Source organism: Choloepus didactylus, chromosome 4 (assembly GCF_015220235.1).
Source record: "Choloepus didactylus isolate mChoDid1 chromosome 4, mChoDid1.pri, whole genome shotgun sequence".
Lineage (NCBI taxonomy): Eukaryota > Metazoa > Chordata > Mammalia > Pilosa > Megalonychidae > Choloepus > Choloepus didactylus.
Genome location: NC_051310.1, coordinates 28,613,730 through 28,634,477, shown reverse-complemented (window position 1 = coordinate 28,634,477; position 20,748 = coordinate 28,613,730). Strand labels below are relative to the sequence as shown.

The window sequence follows — 20,748 nt, the reverse complement described above, 5'->3', positions numbered from 1 at the left end:
AGAAGACTTGGGAATAAAGACCAATCTCTTGGCTCCAGAATTCTGAGGAAATCAAATAACCTGAGACTCAACTCATTCATGAAATGAAGGTAATAGCAATAAAAGTATTATATATGATACATGTAAAAGGTACCTAATACAATGCCTGGGACAAAAGAGATTCTCAAATACTTGACTAATAGAAACAGTTACATCATTGTTGCTTTCATTACAGTTATACATGACTCTCAATTTATCTATTTTGTTCATCTGAATTTTCATAACATTGCATGTATGAATACCCTATTTTACTTTTATACTACTTACTAGAAAAAGGCTTCTTACCCCCAAAAGTTGACGTATTGATATATTCTTTTTCACTATAAATATTCAAAAATCTGTTACCTCAGAAACTAGTAAGAAAGCATACTTACAAAGCACACCCCCAAAACTCCGTGTTGCTCTCCTCTGAGCTCAGTGCTCTCCTTATGCACATACGTCTGCCTCCTATCATTTCTTCATGAGATTCAAGGCAAAGGGCCTAGTCAGTAGATGTGGTGATCTTTGGTGGCCCCTATACTTTCCCCAAACCACCTACAGATAAATGAAACAAGGGAGTAAAACACACCTAAAACCTGAAATTTTTAAAAAATAATAAAATATAAAAATAAGCTTATCCTCACCATATACAGTTTATCCCTAGCGTCATCCAAAAGTCCAACTGACCTCACAGGAATTCTGTCCATCCAAGGGCCCCAGTCAGTATAACCCTCACTGGTGGATTTCTGCATGTGCCTGGCACCTCTTGGGCTTGCTAGATCTGCTCAGTGAATTGTAATCCAAGTCTAACCAAAAGCACTGTCCCCGAGCATAGCTATCAGTTGGTAAACTAAATAAGGCAGGCAATGAAATTAAAATGTTACTACTGAATTGAATTTTTGATGACCCAACTATATTTTAAGCCAGTATTTAACTATATGTTAGCATTCCTAAAGGAAATTATTTTATAAACTGCCCAGTTCTTCCCATAATTAGTATTTCAATTAAACAAATAAAAATAAAATGTGTTTGATTGCAGGAAAGAGCTGTGGACAGAAATATTTTCAATTCTTTGTGCCTCCTTTCAAAGCAGTCTGAAAGAATCCAGTCATCCAGAGAACTGGTAGCTGTCACCATAAAAACAAATTTCTGTGAAATATCAATAAACCAATTTAAGAAAAGCAAAATCTTGGAAAAGTTAAAAAAAAAAAAAAAAGTTACTCAAAATAAACAAAATAAATTGTTGCAAGATAATTTCAAACTAACTAGGGTTACTCAATGGCAGACAGGTAAGATGTCCTATCAGGGCCATGCTGAGGGACATAGGTATGGTACAGACTTCACTCTCCTAATAAGGTGGCAACCTTTACCCCATGAGAGGGGCCACAGACACAGTCAAAGTTCTCTCAGCCCATGTGAGACTGCCAAGTTTTAATCTTCTGTCTGTGCTGTTCAGTGAGGTTGTCATGAGCCGCATGTGACTACTGAGCATTGAAATCTGGCTAATACAAATTGAGATGCGCTGAAAAAGTAAAATACACACCAGATTTCAAACACTCGGTACCATAAAAAAAATCGTAAAATGTCTCATTAATAGGTTTTATATTGGTTACATGTTGAAATAAAAATATTTTTGGATATACTAGGCTAAATAAATTATGAAAATGAATTTCATCAGTTTATTTTTACTTTTTAATGTGACTACTAGAAAATTTTAAATTACGTATGCGGTTCTCGTATTTCTATTAGACAACACTGCTTGCAAAATTAATAAAAATAAATATCAAGTATTGAGCACTTTCAATGTGTCAGGCATTGTGCTGGATAACATTACAGAATCCTCAGAACAACGCGACGAGGTATAATCGTCCCGTTTTAACAATGAAAGGCAGAAGGGACTAGTTCCACCCAACCAATAAAGGATGTGGCTGAGATTCAATGTCAGGTGTTCCTGCGAAATAACCCAAACAAGGGATTGCTACCATCTAAGGTTGGGATAACTCCCGTGTTGGCATAGAAAAGATAGATCACTGATACAGCATTCCCAAGGTTAGCAAACTTCTGGGACTACAAGAGAGATTCAGAACAAGTTATCCCAGGCCAGCTAAGCAAACGCCAGAATGTTTCACTGGCGGGCATATAGAGCGAATCCAGTCTCCGGGACAGCTCAAGCTTCACAAATGCTAGCGACCGGGCAAGTTGCTCCCAAAGGGAGGGACATGTAGTCTAAATTTCCTGGATAACTTGGCCAGGACAGACAGTAGTCGCCCATAGAGAGAGAGGGGGGCTTGGAGATACCAGGAACGCTGTCTCTCCCCTCAGCCCCCACGATGACACACATCCCACCCACTCACCGTCCCCCCCTCCCACTCCCAGATCTCCGTCCAGCTTGGGTGGCCCCACTCCTAGGAAGAGGAGAAGTGGGACCCAAAACGTCAGCGATAAAATAGGGAAGCGGTAGAAAAAGGAAAAGGGGGCGGAGGGGGAAGATACCTGAGATGGAAGAGGCCCCGAGTCCTCAATGCCGGATCATCGCTGTAGGCCCAACCGGCTCCGGCGGCTACCAATGACCCAGAAGGTACAACTGACCAGACGCTGCAGCGCAACTGACTCGGTTCTCCTCGGACTCGCAGCTATGGCAACTTGAACTAGCCGCCCAGCTTCTACGCCCGTAAAGGTCCCCTCTGTTGCCGTGAGGGCCTCTGGGAGTTGTAGTCCATCTCCCCAGAAAATAGAGTTTCCAAGAAGGAAAAGGGCTATAAGAAACTTCATGTCCCAAGATGCCATGCGACTGTCCTTCGTGTGACTTTCCCGGAAGAAGCCGAATTAGCGGGCCCCGGAGTCCCTCGGCCGCGCCCTCTTGCCCAGGTCTTTTCTATTCAAAGACCTAGTAGCTCCTTTGTGAGACAAACAGCATCGAGATAGAAAGTGAATTGGAGGGCCGCCTTGCCCTGACCGTAATTTAATCCGAAAACTCTAAAATATTTACTTCAAAAAATAAGGAAATTCAAAGTAGTTGCAATAATAACATCGACTAGTTTCTGTTACTCCTTTGGGAGCAGGGCGGGGTAATTTTCAGCAGTGAAATAAAAAAATCACTTGTTCCAAAGGCTCACAAACTCTTAGAACTGGAAGGGAACGGAGAAAGATTTAGTCAAATCCTTTAAGGCCTGAAAAGTGTAAGTGATTCCTCTAAGATTACATAGCTCATTAATGACAAAGCAAAAGTGGAATGTGAGGCTGTCACTTCATTACTCTGCTTCCTTCAGCCCAGGATGTCATGTCTCCACTTACTCTAGGACATGAAAGAGTTATATTCCATGCAGAGAAGTGGGTTTCAGTCATAAAGAGGTAATAAAAACCTCAAAAAAGAACTGTCTTGGAGAAACAAAGAAGAGAAAATCAAATTATTGATATGGATGGCCTTTCCCTTGTAATCTGCCAAAAAGGCCACTGATCCAGGGGAGAGCATACCTTCAAAAGCAGCCTGTGTTTTACTCAGTGACTATCCAACGTAAGTGATGATCATCTAGCCACCACAGATGGCCACGCTCCCTTGTAAGATCTCCAGATCTGCCTTTTATCATCTCATAAAGGGCTTCAGTGAAGGATTAAGACCCACTTTGAATGGACTGGGTCACATCTCAATTGAAATAGCCTGACCAAAAGGTCCCATATAAATCGTAAGAAGGAAGCTAGAGCACCAAGACACAAGTGGGGGATAGTGGTGCAGTAAAAGGGAAATTCCCACATCCTGATTTGCTAGGACTACTCAAAATTCCCTCCAAATCAAGACAGAGGTTAAAGCCACTCTCTTCACATGAAACAGTCAGAAATGGTGTGACTCTGCATTGAGTTTTAAAGTTAACTGAAAGTCTAAGTAGGATCAAAATAAGAGGCAAGACGTTGCAAAGATGGTATTGTCCACTAGTCAAAGAATCATCTTCAGCCATTTATAATGTAGAAGCACCCTTGACCCCATAATGTTCTTTCCAGCCACCTGTCTACTCTCTCTGTCAAGAGCATCATAAAACTAAAACCACAGCAATTCATATGCCTTTAGGTCAAAACAAATGGCTATTAATATAGAAAACAAAAATTTTTTAAACATTTTTATTGTAGTTAGGTAATACAGCCTATGCTCCACTTCAATGGGTACTTTTGAAAAAAGATGAAATATCCAGAGGCACTATTGTTGAACAAACAGTCCTTCTACAAAAAGGAAAGTGCAACGATCAATAGTCATTCTCATTCATTTGTTTCGTTTAAGGATTTTTTGTGTGTTTAATGTATCTGAGTACAAATATTTTTTTCTCTTTACTTAAGCTGATTCATCTACTCATCATCTGTGTTTATTTGACCCAGCTTAAAAGTTATGCTAAGGAAAAAAATGACTTTTTGATTATTATAGCAATTTGGTGAGCAGGCTGTTAGAGCTTGGTAATCATGAAAATGGTTTTCAGATATATGATTTGCAAACATTTTCTCCCAGTCTGTGGCTTGTCTTTTTCTTTTTTCCTAGTAGCTCCTTTTAAAGAGAAAACAGGTTTTAATTTTGATGAAGTCAAGTATATCAGCTTTTTTTCTTTCCACAAATTGTGCTTTTGGTATGTATCTAAAAAGCAAGGGTTTATTCCTGAACTATGAATTCTGTTCCATCAATCTCTATGTCTGTCCTTATGCCAATACCATGCTGTTTTGATTAATTTTTTTTTACTGAGATATACTCAATAAATCGAATGATAAGCATGAAAGATTTTACCTACATTATGGTAGACTGTAATAATCCTAGATGTAGACACCCTAAAGCAATCATTAAAATAATCAAAGAATTTTGCTAAAAGTCAACAAAGGAGATAAATGAAATCATAAAATTCCTGAATTAATCCAAAAAGAGGGAAAAAAAAAAAAAAAAGGAAATGGGAGTCAAAGAACAGGTGGGACAAATAGAAAACTAATAGCAAGATTATGGATTTCAACCTAAGATCATTAAGGGAATAAAATACAAATGGTCAAACAACCCAAATAAAAGACAGAGATTGTAAGACTGAATTAAAAAGCAAGACCCAACTACACCTTATTTATAAGAAAAGCACTTTAATATAAAGACACAAGAAGGTTAAAAGTAAACATACAAGAAAAGAATACCATAGTAACGGTAATCAAAAGAAAATTGGATTGGCTCTATCAATATTAAACTAAGATTAAAGAACAAAGGATGTCACAAGGGATAGAGAAGCTCATTTAATAATGACAAGAAGTCAAACCACTAAGAATATAATCCTAAATATTTATGCATTTACACATGAAACAAAACATGCTGGAAATGCAAGAGAAAAAAAAAACAAATACCAAAATACAGTAGAAAATTTCTTATTCATATGTTTCAGTTTACTAAAGCTGCCAGAATGCAATGTACCAGAAATTGTTTTACTTTATCAATGGGGATTTATTAGTTTGCAAATTTACAGTTCTGATGCCATGTAAATGTCCAAATTAAGGCATCAAGAGGAAGATACCTTCTCTGAGGAAAGCCTACTGGCATCTGGGGTTCCTCTGTCACATGGGAAGGTACATGGCAATGTCTGCTGATCCTTCTCTCCTGGGTTCTGGTTTCAGCGGCTCTCTCCAAAATGTCTCTGCCTTTTATCATCTCATAAAGGGCTTCAGTGAAGGATTAAGACCCACTTTGAATGGACTGGGTCACATCTCAATTGAAATAGTCTGACCAAAAGGTCCCACCCACAATAGATCTGCCCCCACAAGAATGGATAAAAGAACATGGCCTTTTCTGGGATACATAACAGTTTCAAACCAGCACACCCTATCTCAATAAGTGATGAACAAGTAGACAGAAAAATCAACAAAAACATAGAATAATTAAACAACACTATCAACAACTTCACCTAATTGATTCTTTGAGAACTCATCATTCAACAATAGAATGCACATCTTTTTTCAATTGTACACAAAACATTTACAAAATAGACCATATTCTGAGCCATAAGCAAGTCTCATTTCTCTTGGGTAATACCTATCTGTGAGACAGCTGGATCACATATTAAGTATACGTTTAGAAACTGCTAAATTGTTTTCTAAAGTTGTCGTACCATTTCGCAATCTTACCAGCAATGTATGAGAGTTCTACAACCTCATCAGCACTTGATATTTTCAGTTTATTTTATTTTAGCCATTCTTATAGGTGTATGGTCATATCTCATCATGGTTTTAGTTTGTATTTCTTTAACGGCTAATGATATTGACCATCTTTTCTTTCTTTTTCTTTTTCTTTTTGTATCCATATATTTGGTTAAGTGTCTGTTCAAATCATTTGTCAATTTTTTAATTGGGCTTTATGTTTTTCAGAGTTTTGAGAGTTGTTTTTATATTGTGGATACAATTCCATGATTAGATATGTCTTGGAAATATTTGTTCCCAGTCTGTAACACTTCTTATTGTTCTATCAACAATTTCTCAAAGAACAGAAATTTTTGGTTTTGATGAACTTCAATTCATCATTTTTTGAATGGATCATGTTTGGGGGGTTATAGCTAAGAAATGTTTGCCTAACCCAAATCATAAAGATTTTCTTCTAGAAGTTTTATAATTTCAGTCTTTATATTTTGGTCTATGATGCATTTTAAGGTCATATTTGTATATTGTATGAGGTGTAGTTTGGAAATTCAATTTTTCAAACACCATTTGTTGAAAAAAAACCCTTTCTCCATAGAATTGCTTTTACAGTTTTATTGAAAATTCACTGACCTTATATGTATAGATCTATTTCTGAATTTTCCGTTCTGTTCCATTGACCTATGTGTCTTATTTTTTGCCAATATCATCTTGCCCTAGCAGTTAACTACATACTAAGTGTTGAAATCAGGTCATATGAGTAATCCAATATTGTTCTTTTTGTTTTTTTTTTAAATTACCTTTCCTTTCTATCTAAAGTCTAGGATCAGCTTGCTAATTTCTACAAAAATTTCCTCCAGGAATTTTGATTGAGATTTCATTGAATTTCAATAGAAGTGCAATTTCAATAGACTCAACATCTTAACAATATTGAATCTTCCTATCTATATTGGCATATTTCTCTATTTCTTAAGTTCTTTTTATGTTTCATTTATCTGTATTTTATAGTTTTCAGCACACAAATCTTCCACATATATTTTAGATTAATATTTAAGTATTTTATTTTCTGATGCTTTTGTAAATGGTACTAATTTTTCATTTCAATTTCCAAATGTACATTTCTAGTCTATGGAAATACAATGATTTTATAAATAGAACTTGTATTCTGTGACCTTGTAACTTATTATTCTAGCAGATTTTTTTATAGAGTCTTTAGTATTTTACATAGACAATCATGTCATCTGTGAATAGTGACAGTATTATTTCTTCCTTTCAAAAAAGCATGTCTTTTTTTTCTTCCATTACTACCCTAGTGAGTACTTCCAGTATGAAATGCTGAATAGGAGTGGTGAAAATGACATGCTTGTCTTTCATCATTGAGTATAATGTTACCTATTGGTCTTTTATGGATCCCCTTTATGAAGTTGAGGAAATTTCTTTCCGTCCCTAATTTGCTGAGACTTGTCTGCTGGTTTTCTTTTTTCCATCAGGAATGTATGTTGTGTTTTATCAAACACTTTTTTTCTGTATCTTTTGAGATGATTATGATTTTTCATCTTTGGACTGTTAATACACTGAATTACACTGATTGATTTTTAATGTCAAGCCAACCTTAACATTTTTATCTGTTTATTCCCAGAATAAACCGACATGATCATGATGTATTAGACTTAAAGGAAGAACCTGTTTTCTCTAATGTTCAACATGCTATCTACCTCATCTGGCAAATTTTTAATTTCAGATATTTTACTTTTCAGTTCTAGAATTTTCATTTAGTTCTTTTGCTAATTTCCTTCTCCCTACTGAGTTTCCTGATCAAGACAACCTTTTTCACTAAATTCCATATTTGTAATAGCTATTTTAATGTTCTTGTCTGCTAATTCTTATATCTGGGGCATCATGGGGTCAGTTTCATATTAGTGTTTTTTCTCATGATTATGTTTCTTGCTTTCCTGCTTCCTTGTATATCTAGTATTTTTTATTATATGCAAGAAACTATGAATGATACATTGCATGAAGCCTAGATTGTAGTCTTCATTTAAAGGGCTTTGAGTTATATTCTTACAGGTAGTTAACTTACTAGTGAATCACCTGGATCCTGCCAGACTTATTTGTATGTCTTGTTAAGATGGCTCTGCTTTGATTTTCTTCTTAGTACTAGCAAATGGTCCTTACTTCATTATAAGGCCATTATTCCGAAGTCTTTATTTCTAAAGCATGACCATTTTAGAGTAGCAACTGATTATCTGAAGTGTTTAGTGATATCTGTTCACTCAAATATTTCTCAGTGCTACATAACTTTTGGTGTTTCCATTTGACTCTCAGCCCCATGGCAACCACTCTGCTGGCCTTGAGGAGTCTTGCTCTGTGCATGAGTTGCCTAGTCCTTAGCCATGGACCCTAGGGAAGCCACTTACAACAGACATCTGCTCCCCTCTTGTATAGCTTCTTTTGCTATGGTACCCTTCCCCCCATATTCAGTACCTTGAATTTTATATAATTTCTACCCCTCCAGTACCTTGTTATCTCAGCATCCCTAAATTCCAGTCTCTGTCTTGTCAGCTCAGAAAGATCATCATCACTCTTTATTTGGGTTTTATTTCCCTACACCATGATCTGGGAAGAGCCCCCAGGCAGACAGCAAGGAAACCCATGGGGATTACTTTTATGTTTCCCTCTCTCCAGGATTATAATCCTACACTACTTGTTGTCAAATGCCTGAAAACAGGTACTCCAAATATTTTCTACAGTTGTACAGTTCTTTAAAGCAACAAGGTAAGTGTAATACCAGTTACTTTATCATAGCTTGAATGCAGAAGTCATTCCAGATTCTTTTTAAATTGAGTGATGAACTAGATTTTCAGAAGTGTTCCATACATGATCCATTCATAGTAAGGTTTCCAAATATACAGACTCTTTTATCTTCTTGATTGCAACCATGAAATCCAAAGAATCTTACTATTTTAATCCTAAACTTACTTCTTATTGACTTCTGAACCATATTGTGATTCATTTCTCTGTATTAAAAAAACATATTGATATAATATCCATCTGCCATGCAAATAAGTGAGTAATAACATTCTTGTTATTAATTATAATTATTAATAAGAGCCAATAGTAATAATCAGTGCTTTGTACTTCGGAGATAGTGAAACAGGGTAATATGACAGGGGGACCACTTCTTTAGACAGGATTTTCAGGGAAAATCTTTCTGAGGAAGTGATATTTAAACTGAGACTTGAATAGCATGAGGACCAGGTGGGGGGGTGGGGAGGATTGTTCCAGGCTTAGCATTAAGCAATAGCAGAAATCCCGAGCTGATAATAAGCTTGGCCTGTACTAGGTTCACCAAAGTGGGTGTGGCTATATATGAGAACAAGGGGAGCATATTGTGAAATGAGATGTCATAGATAGGCAGGGGTCATGTCTTGTAGGGCAGGGTTCAGCAAGCATTGGTCTGTGGGTGAAATCCAGGCCTGGGGCCTGTTTTGGTACAGCTACAAGCAAAAGGTTTTTACATTTTTAGCAAGTTGTAGAAAATTTTAAAAAGATGCAGCACAGATCAGATGTGACCCACAAAACAATTAGTTACTATCTGGTCCTTTACAGAAAAAGTTTGCAGGTGCCCATTTTATCACCTTGTTGGTCAGTTTAAAAAATTTATATGCATCTTTTCTTTTTTTATTGAGATATTTAAGTATGTTAAAATGCACAAATCTGTTTTCATTTTTTTACAAGTTATAATTTCCATAAAATAAAATTCACCTTCTTTAGAATACAGTTCTGTGAGTTTTGACAAACTCAGACAGTCATGGAACCACCACTTCAATTAAGATATAGAACAGTTTCATTCACCATAAAATGCCCTGGTGTCATTTGTAGTCACCTTCTCCTCCCAATCCCAGGCCTTAGCAACCACAGATCTGTTTTCAGTCCCTCTAGTTTTGCCTTTTTGAGAATGTGATATAAATGAAATCAGAAGCATGTAGTCTTTTGAGATTCAAGATTCATCCATGTTGTGTGCATCCATAGCACAATCCTTTTTATTGCTCAATAGTATTCCAGTATATGTGACAGTTGAGGGGACATTTGGGTTTCTGCCAGTTTGGGGTAATTATGAATAAAGCCACTATAAACATTAAATGCACAGATTTTAAGTGTACAGTTCAAGAATTTTGACAATGTATACATCTAATTAACCCCCAGCCCAATTTAAGATATAGAATGTTTCTATAATGAGAGTGAGTTCCCTCCAATCTTTTTCTGATCAACCTCCCCTGACTATTATTTCCATGACTATAAATGGAATCATGAGTATGTAAAGAGTTGATATTTTACCCCAAGAAGAATAAAAACAATTGAAGGCTTTTAAGAGGGAAATTGGCACCATCTGGTTTATATTTTTAATTATCTTCTTGGCTACTGTGTGGGGAATAAGTAGTAGATGACTGTGTGCTCTTAAGTATTCCTTTTCTTCCTAACTTCTGGAGGAAACCTGGCTCAGGAAAATTCCTGGGCAGACGAGAACTTATAGGCCAGTCCGAATCGGTACCGCCGAGCTAGATTCAGAGCTCCGTTCATGGCACCAAAAACGGCTTCTGTCGTTGCCGATTCCTCACAGCAGATGGCCCCAGAGCCCAATTCCTGACCTGCCTGCAGGATCTCCCCCAGCCCTGTGAGCCGGGCGCCCCCAGGCGACTCCTGGCCGCCACTTCTATGCGAGGCTAGCTGCTCGCGAGGAGCGCTCGGGTCTCTGCCAGGCACTGAAGTTGAGGAGCAGCGAGCCGCAGCCTGGAGCGTCGCTGCGGACTGCCTCCTGCTCTCATCTGGGGGGCCATAAGCCAAGAGGAGCTGAAGTTCTGCAAGACACCGGTCAGCCCTGGGACAGTCCGTTCCCAGATCTGAGTCAGCTCCTGCGGGGACAGTCTCTGGATAGAGCGTGCATGCTAGCGGGTCCTGGGCAAGCAGCTCTTTTAGGAGGCTACCACTGGGAAAGGTGGGTCTTTGGGTTTGGAGAGAAGGAAAGGAGAGGGCGTGTGAAGTAGGCTTTGGAGGGAAACAACGGGAGGAACGCGTAGGGTAGCAGGGGCGGTGGTTGCAAAGTAGGCAATCTTGGACAGCTGAGAGGGGACACTCCGGACCCGTGATAGGTCTCAGGGAACGCATGGAGCGGGGCTTCGTGGCTCGGGACATGGTAAGTGAAGCCAGGAGGCTTGTTTGGGTGGAGAGTTGCCTAGGGAAGCAGAGCACTTAAGAGCCTCTTCTTCCCCCTCTCCAGCCTCCTCTTCAGTGGTGAGGTCACAGCCCCTTCGGAGCACTCCCTCTTCCAACCCCTCTTGCTCCTACGCCTCCTTCATCCTGGGGAAACAAGGCACGCAGAAGGCTGAGAATGAGGAGGTTGCGGAGGGTAAAGTAGACTCGCATAACGGTCTGGAAAATGAGGCCCACTCCCCTGCTGCCGCTGGCGCTGCTGCTCGCCCTGCCCAGGAGTCTGAGGGGAAAGGGGTGTCAATCTCCGCCCTGCGAGTGCCACCAGGAGGACGACTTCAGAGTCACCTGCAAGGATATCCACCGCATCCCCAGCCTTCCGCCAGATACGCAGACTCTGTGAGTACCTGGGAGAGGAGAAGGTAGGATCCAGAAGCCAAGAGTAGCTGGAAAGGTGGGTGGAGGTGCACAAAAACAGTTTGGGAACAGGCCAAAGGTGTGTGTGTGTGTGTGTGTGTGTGTGTGTTGAGTCAAACTCAAACGTGCACATTTGGGTAGGTATCATTGCTGACATCCCAGTTATTCATAACACAAGAAAGGTAACAAAATTTTAGTACAGGATGAAAGTGTGTGTTGTTCTTTCTAAAGAGAAGATCGTCTGCATTTTGCCTGCACTACACCATGGCTAAATCTTAGTTCCACTTCAGATAATATTAATGTCAATAGCAGTTCAAAAACTGATCTTTATGATATTACCTTGGGTTACGAAAAATTGCAGAAGAATGTTTCTGCTTTTGGGAAATCACCTTAGCGGTTCTGTTGACTCATCAAATAGTTGACAAAAATTTAATCAGGGGTTCTTTAAAAAAAAAAATACCCTTCATACAATGTGTATATTTACTCATAGGAGAACTACCCACTGATCCAGAATTCTCCTTTACGATAGAGGATTGGTAAAAGTATAAAGGGATGAAATTCATAATATGCATTTTTATCTGCATATTAAATGTTACCAAATTAGAAACTTGTTTTTAAATAAACTTTATATCTATCGGTTCTTTAACAAGAAATTTAAATCAATGACCATCAAAAGGATAACTGTAGATAAGACCCAAGGGGGAAAAAGCTTTCTATTATGCTTAAAAATAAAACAGAGAGAAGAGTAAAATATCCTAAGCTGGTTAAACCCAGATAGGGTAAGAAAGTACAGTTTATTAAAGAGAAAGTAGATAAGGACCCCTGCTGAGGGAAGGCTGCGCCACGTCACAAGTGTGCGCCGGCCCTCCAAGGAAGCCCTGGACCACCGGGCCATGCAGGGGCGTTCCCAGCCTGCTGTGAAGATGGTTGAATGGAGCATGTTAATTTGCCCCTCTTCGCACAGCTCTGCCTTCCCAGCTCTGGAACAATTAGCTGTGGGTTCCCAAAAGGCCACTGTCCATGGTCGATATTGTGGCATGGGCGCAGTGCTGCGGGAAAACACTCCCCGTCACACTGGGTTTCTTGGTGCAGCTCTGGGTTGTGGGTCCGGCCCCAGGCAGGAGTGTACCCAGCCTGCAGAGGAGATGGTTGCAAGGGGCGTGGTTTCTTTCTCCTTTTGGCTCCCCTCTACCCCCCTGGCCCCAAGACAATCAGCAGTGGGTGCGGGAAGGGCTATCCTCCACGCCAGACGCCAAGGCGTTGGGAGAGCCCGCTCCTGCCATGCTTCACTGCGCGGTTCTCATCGTTGTATCCACAGTCAGTCCCAGGTTGTTTTTTTTTAAAAAAGAATTAGTCCATCTCCAAAGGCCAACCCATGGTTTCCCCACACCGCAGCAGGGCCGCCGAACTTTCAGCCAGCTCACTCACTCATTTCAGAACACAGACTCCCGGTTTCACCAAATGCATGGTCCCTGTGGATTTAGCAGACCTTGTCTGGTTGGTGCATCGCTGGAACTGATGTTCTGAGTCACTTTCTGGCTTTTGTCTAGTTATTTTTCACAGATGTGTTTTTTGCCCTGTCTTACCTAGCCGCCATCTTGGGTTCTCCTCTGCACTTTCATTCTTAAAGTGGCTCCAGTGGTGTGGGAGGTGAGGGAGAACTGGTCTCTCCAACCCCTGGTGGAACATTCTAGAATATTTGATATGCAAGAAGTTTGAAAAAAAAGTTGCCTGCTCTCAATGGAGAATTTCTGATTTAAAGGTACTTAAATTAAGCAAGCAGAATAAAATTAAATTTTGGCATATAATTATAGATCATATCACCTCAAAAAGAAGGGTAGAAAGATTGGCAGATCACTCTCTTTAAAAGAATTGCATTTGCTGCCTCTGCACACTAGGGGACTGTCCCTTCTCTGTGTGAGGAGACGATGGGGTTTGCCAGATAGTCTGGGTTTCTGTGTATTCTTCCTCAAGAGCTGCTGCCTTACCTTGCCTCGACCTTTTAACCTTCCTGGTGTTTGTTTAATGATGGTGACATTTACCACCCTGACTTCCCTGCCCCACCCAACCACCCCCACCCCCACCCCACCACCAGCTTGGGCGTCACTGAAGTAATGGTTTGTCCACCACACACTGTTATGCTTTCAGAAATATTTCTGAAGGAATTGTTTTTGCTTTTGTTGTTTCTGGGTTCAAGTTTTTCTCCAGTTTTTAGTCATTTGCTTTCTACATCTGTGGCTCTAATTGATGGACTATACTGGTGTTTCCTAAATTTTAGACAATCATTCACTATCTTCAGGATTTTTGCCCTTTTTTTGTTTCACTGGTACTATGATTTCCTCAATAATTTTAAGTTGACTCACTTCTATAACTTAAAGAAATTTATTTAGGAAAGCTTTTATCATGGCTAGAAATGGAAAATCAGCATCATTTGTCATAATAGGAGGTCACTAGAAAATAAAATGCAGTGAAAAATTTAAATTCTAGTCAGAAACTATTGTTTGTGAACACTCTAAGCCGAAAGCCATCTACCTTTTTTTTTAAAAAGGAGACTAGCAAATGTTAGAGAAGTATTAAAGGCATACCAATCCAACGTGGTATTCTTGGTGACATCAGAATGATTAAAAGACAATTAAAAAGAGAATCGCTTTCTCACTGTGTGATTCAATTCTATTTAATGACTTGTGGGCACTTCACCTAAAATAGTCTCACGTATCTCCAGTCATCCCTGTGCCACATTTAGGGAACTGTGAGTTTATTCCATATTTCATAATTGTTTTAGTCACAATCTAAGGGCATGACCTAAATAACATGTTTTCCATCTAAAGAAGAACCCTCAGCTTCAGCCACAAGCTGCCCACACCCAGCCCAACACTTTGTGTCTTGTAAAGGCCACTTTACTTCGTATTTCCTGGTCCCATGATTCTCAGAATATGTGGAACACACACACAAACACATACACACACATACACACACTTTTTTTAAATCAAAGTTTTTGATGGAAGGTAAAAGAAAATCCACCCTGGCTAGCTTAAGGAGGAAATAAATATTTTGAAAGAATAATATATACTTTACAGAATCACTGTACAACCAGGCTTTGAAATAGGCCAGGGCCTGGGTTGGTGGGGGATGGGTAGTTGGAACCACAGCCAACCAGTTGGTCAGGACAACAGGACAACTCCATAGGCCTTGCCACAACCACAGCCCCTAGACACCTGCAGTACGGGGCTCCTATTCCTGCAGCTGCTGGACTGTCTGTGTTGCTGCCATAAATAATTTCTAAACTGTCCTTGCCTCTTTGAATCACCAGCATAGAGTTAATATCCTTTTGGGTTTAGGAAAGACTTTGAGCTGCATCCTGAAGAACCAGTAGGAGCTGGGTAGGAGTCGGGTATAAGGGGTTGCAGGGATGGGGATTGCAGGTGGGGAAGCAGTATTCCAGGAGATGGAACTGCACACTGGAAGGCACCATGGCCTATTCAAAAAGCGGAAAGAACCCAATGTGACTACAAAGGGAGCAAATGGGAGAGTGGCCGGAGAAATAGAGAAGAGTCATATCACACAGGGCCTTATAAGCCAGGGATAGGATTTTAGATTTATCCAAAAACAATGGAGAGCTTTGAAGAGTTCTGACATGACAGTGAAGTGGGTATGAATTATTCACTTGGGAAGAAGATATTGATGGGCAATAAAACTGTTACTACTTTCTTTATAACACAACAAGGTGAATTTTGATGTCCTGGGGTCAGCTTTTGTGCACAAAGAGGACCTATTTGGAGATACCTAACTGCTTTTAAAAATTATTTGATTCATTCAAATTCAATATTTGATTTAAAAATCAATATTTGATTCATTCAAGTAATAAATGTAAATCTAGTTCTTTCATAAGTTTCCCATATATTTATTATTTTATTTGTAAATCTAATTAATTATAACCATCACTTTAGGAAGATTTTCTAATTTAATAATATTTTAATAAATAATTTAATATATATTTTAATGAAATAAATAGTTTGAATACAAATATTTTCTTTAAAAGCCCATGAATATTTGATTGATAAAAATTTCCCAAATACTTAAACAATTCTAGAAAAATCTATTAAACAAAATTTTTTAAGAACCAGGAATCCTAACTTTTTTGGATATTCCACTGCTATTTACAGGGGCAGGAAGTTAGAGTGGTTAAGAGCACAGGAATCAGACCATGTAGGTTGAATGCCTTGCTCTATCATTTCCTAAGAGTGCTCTCGGGAACATTACCTAATTTCCTTGTGCCTAAGTTTCTTCATCTATAAAATAAGAATAATTATAGTAACTGCCCCGTTAGATTGTTGGTAGGTGTGAATGAGTTAACTATTAATACTATTAATAATATTAATTTTAATTACTACTAATTAATAGTAGTAATATTAATTCTAATTAACGTAATGCTATTAAAGGATAATCCTAAAGAAAGAAGAATCATGACTCTCGTGGAGATATAAATTGAATAAATGTTAAACATTTTATTCAACTTATTAACGAGGAAACTGTTGAGATGTTACAATCAATTTAAAGGAGAATAAAAAAATAGATACTTTGTAGATAAGGAATATTTAAATAAATGTGCAAATGGAAGCAAAACTAGCTTCTTCCATAGTGGGGAGGGAAGTCAATTGAACCTCTATCAGACAAGATGGAATCTGCATGTCTATAAACAAGAATTATTTTGCATTGGTACCAGTTATCCACAATTTACAAAGTTGTAAAATAGCTTCCGTTGAATCAGACTCAGAAACCTGGAAGGATGTGCTCTAGTTAGTGCATAATTTCCCAAATGGAAGGATAAATTATAAATAGATCATAAAGTCCAGAGTTCTGTGGGACATGCTGGGTCACGTTGAGCTATGTTTATTGTCATCATAGCTAGGAGTCCACAACTTATAAAAGAGGGTTGCTCACAGTACTGATGCAAAATCTGCAACCCCCACATAGGTGAGAATGAACTTACTTAACTGCTTCAGCTGAATTTTGCATTTCTTTGGCTTTCTTAAGATACTTAAAATGTATTCCCTCTAGCTTATTGCAGGCACTTTCCATCTGGTCTCCCTCTTCCATCCTTGCCATCAACAGTGTATTTCCCACATAGCCTGAGAGATTCTTTTAAATGTAGGTAAGGCCATGTCTTTCCTCTACTAGGAAACTTTTTTCTCTCTTAAATAAACTACAGTGGCCAAAAAGCCCTACATGACCCAAACTTTTTTATTTTTATTTTTCCAATTCTATTTCTTATTCCTCTTGCTCACTAATTCAGAGGAAAATGAAGGAGGGTCCCCAGGGTATCTGAGACTCCCCAGAAGCCAGTCCAGAACAATCAGGACATTCCTTTGAGGTTTTTGGTTTTAATTTTTGAAAATTTAACTCCAAAAAATTACTGTGAATTTTTAATTCTTTTCCATCAGGTAACTGTTTTTCACATGGCTTTGTATATACCTTCCTGGCTTGTGTCCCTGTACCTTCAGGGTAATGTAACTCTGCTTTTGAACAACCCAGTAATTTGACCCAAATAAGTGACTTGAATGCACAGAATGGCAGGCATTGAAGGAAGCCAGTGAGGAAGTGGTTGGGAGGCAATCTTGTGTACACTTAAGAGCCCAGTCTACAGAATCAGATCATCTCCACAGAAGCCAAGCCCATTCAGCCATTATCTCAGGGGTCTGGATCCAGAAGTGTCTAGGTATTTTTGACTGTATGAGCACATGAGTTCTAAGTCTATTTTCTTATATCACCACTGATAAACTAGTAAATTTCTGTATAAAACCAACTCGAAAGGCTCAAAATGTATTGTTAAATGAGTAAATTTTGTCTAAATTTTTAAGTGAATTTATTGAACTTTTTTCACTCCAGCATTGGGAAATTGTTAACTTGAATTGATCTAACTATTTGATTATTTTAATGTTTCCTGGTTGCACAAAGTATCTTTGCTACCATTTAGATTTATTTATTAATTAGAATTCATGGGCTGTCCAGGGGTCCGTGGCTGTGCTCTTGGGAGTCTGTGATTTTGTGAAAATTTGAATGCAAGTACATCAATGTATTTCTGAGAGATTCTATAACTTTCCTCAGATTTTCAAAAGTGTCCTTGATCCCAAAATAATTAAGAACTACTTCTTTGGGAATAATTTGACTTTTTTTTGTTGTTGGTTTTAAGTATACGTTTGGCATAAACTGTGACTCGTATTTTATTACAAAGAATAATAAAACATATATTTAAAGAAGCAAAAACTACCCAAATTTTGAATGTGATGGTTTTTCTCCTGAATATATTATTATGATTGCTTTCTTTGTGCCTTACCCTTAGCCTGACCCTTGAAAAGGCTTTTCACACAGAAGTACACTAAATGTAGTCATTCTTCTCATTCTTCAAGTGAAAAGTTTGAAAGTAGATTTTATAATTATCTAACACCTCATATCTAATATTAAATCCTTCAGAGCTGATCCTGTTTCTATTTTCACTGAAACTACTTTATGTGCTTAATTACTCTTTTGCCTTTGATCACTGCAATTTAAAAATAGCAGAAGAAAATTTTAAGTATGGGCAAAAAGAGGTCCCAGTTTGTCAAAGCTACAAATTGGATTTTAAAGCATTCCATTTAGATGTCAGGCTCTATTTACTTTACCTTGTTTCTATATGAATCCTTAAGACCATTTAGGGTGTTATGGGTTATTTTCAAAACACAAATTTCCTTTCTTAAAATTACAAAGTATGCATTTGTGATTTTTTAACATCTTATATTGTTCTCTTCCCTGTAGAGACTATATATGCCCTGGATTTTTCTGGTACATTCCTATTGAAAATATTTTTCCATCAGAATATTCTAGAAATTATATTATTTCATCATCTAAACTAAACTTCCCATGCTGCCTTTGCACCTGGAAAGAGCTCTCTTGTGCCCCAGTTTTTCTTTCAGAAAATATGATCTCTGTATTTATATGATCCATGAAGCGATTGGCTTACATTTTGCAGGCATTAGCTTAATTCTACCCATGCTCTGGTGTCATCATAATTGCTCAGAGAGTAATTACTGCAGAGAGGAGATTGAAATTGTTTCTTCTTCTTGCCAGTTCTGTCACTTTATATTTTGTTATTTCCATATTTCTGTGAGCTAGGAACTAGAAGGCTCACTTTGGGAAAAGTATCTGCACATAAGAATAAATAGAATTTAAGGGAGGGAATAAATGAGGGGCTCTCCTGTGAGAAGGTCTTTAGTGGGCTTTGTGACTGAAGTATTTGCACATCAGCACCCTTTTTACATATTTCTGGGTTCATGGCCATGATCCAAAGATTTGATTACTAGAAATCTTATCTCCAGATAGGTGATATTTTATTTTATTACAGTTTTTCCTTCCTTCCTCCCTTTCTTCTTTCCTTCCATCCTTCCTTCCCTTCCATCTTTTCCTTCCTTCTTTCCTTTATACTTTGGTTCCTCCATTCCTTCCTTTCTTTTTTCTTTATTTCAACAAATACTTATTGATCACCATCATATGCTAGTACTATTCTTTGGCAATGGGGATATAAAACTTCCTGACCTCGTTGATCTTACATTCTAGTACATATAGACCATAGAATGATCCAATCACGTAGAATAGCAGATGGTGTAAGTATAGTGGAAAACAATAAAGGAAAGGAAAGGAAATGCTGGAAATCACATTTTAAATGGTAAGAGAAGGCCTCACTAAGAAAATGACATTTGAATAAAGACCTGACAGAGGTAAAATAGTAAGCTGGGAAAATATATGAAATATATGGAGGAGGAAATTCCAAATAAATGCAAAGGTCCAGAGGCAGGGGTGGCATGGGAGAAACATGTATAATATGTTTAGGAAGTAGCAAGGAGAGAGATGTGGCTGAAGCAAAGGGGTAGCAGAAAATGCAGTCATAACAGTTATGAGGGGTGGAGGACATATGTTGCAATTTGTAGATCATTATAAGCACATTTTAATTTTTTATTTTATTTTTCACTTATCTTCTGAATGAGATCAGAAGCTATTGAGGATTTGAGACAAAAGAAAGCAAGAATTGCATGAAGTGGCTTACATTTTACTAGGATCACCCTGACAACTGTGTTTGTTGAGAATAGACTGGAGTAGTGAGCAAGATCAGAAACAGGGAGAACAGTTAGGAAGCATTTCAGTAATCAGGTGATAGATGACAATGGTAATAGCAGGGAAGGTGGTGAGAAATAGTTGGATTCTGAGAATATTTTTAAGGTAAAACTAACAGGATTTCCTAACAGGTTGTGTGGAGTCTGAGAAAGAGGATTCGGTGATGTCTTAGCCTGGATTCTCCAGAAAGCAGAGCCAATGTGAGAATTCTTTATTGTGGAGTGTAATTCCAGAGAGCAGAACAGTGGAAGGAGGAAGTGAAGCAGAGAAGAAGGGAGAGTTTGCTGTTGCTGCAAGCAAATGGTTACTTGATCCACGGAGACCATATATGGAGACAGATGTACTAATACATCTAAGAACACTTGCTCTGGGTGGGAGGAAAGGGAAACATTTATCCATCAGTTCTTACCTCCATGGGTCAGGGTGTTAATTCTCCCAGGCTTCCAGGTTGCTCATGCATGAGTGCACAGAGAGTTCCTGGATGGAAGGAAAGAGGTGCCTGGTGCAGGGCTGAGATACAGTGCTGTCAGGTTGCACCTATGTGAAGCTAGTCTGAGCATGCACAGAATTGGTGACTGCAGCCTGGCTAGAATAAGAGACAGGTAAGGCTGATAGGATCTAAAGTATAAGAGGTGTCCAATATAATTCACTGTACCACTGAGATCTGCCAACATTTTCCATTGTCCACAGCTCCCATACTAAAATGTGGGGCCTCCAAATTTGTAAGATTGAGATGCTCTCACTTCTTTCCAGAAAAAGAAGGGGATACAAGTCCAATCTGCCACAGGGTCCCCTTCAAGATGTTATATTCAGCATGCAATCCCTGCA

General features: G+C 38.5%; 2 protein-coding genes across 5 annotated transcripts in view; one reads left to right on the top strand and one right to left on the bottom strand.

The window, feature by feature from the left end:
- Positions 1-2,705, bottom strand: part of CEP128 (centrosomal protein 128) — a 632,097-nt gene extending 629,392 nt beyond the window's left edge. Inside the window, exons 1-2 of one of the 2 annotated variants that reach the window (XM_037832153.1) lie at positions 2,512-2,705; positions 414-573 (exon numbers count right to left, since the gene is read on the bottom strand). The gene's annotated coding sequence lies outside the window, so the exon portion shown is untranslated. The remainder of the gene's footprint in view (positions 1-413; positions 574-2,511) is intronic. The other variant, XM_037832154.1, reaches the window with a different exon arrangement.
- Positions 2,706-10,902: 8,197 nt separating this feature from the next.
- TSHR (thyroid stimulating hormone receptor) overlaps positions 10,903-20,748 on the top strand; it is a 205,722-nt gene continuing 195,876 nt past the window's right edge. For 2 of the 3 annotated variants that reach the window (XM_037832150.1, XM_037832152.1), the window contains exons 1-2: positions 10,903-11,146; positions 11,429-11,757. In XM_037832150.1, coding sequence (XP_037688078.1) covers positions 11,588-11,757 — 170 coding nt within the window. In that variant the 5' untranslated portion in view covers positions 10,903-11,146; positions 11,429-11,587. Of the gene's footprint in view, positions 11,147-11,350; positions 11,758-20,748 lie in introns of those variants that run through there. The other variant, XM_037832151.1, reaches the window with a different exon arrangement.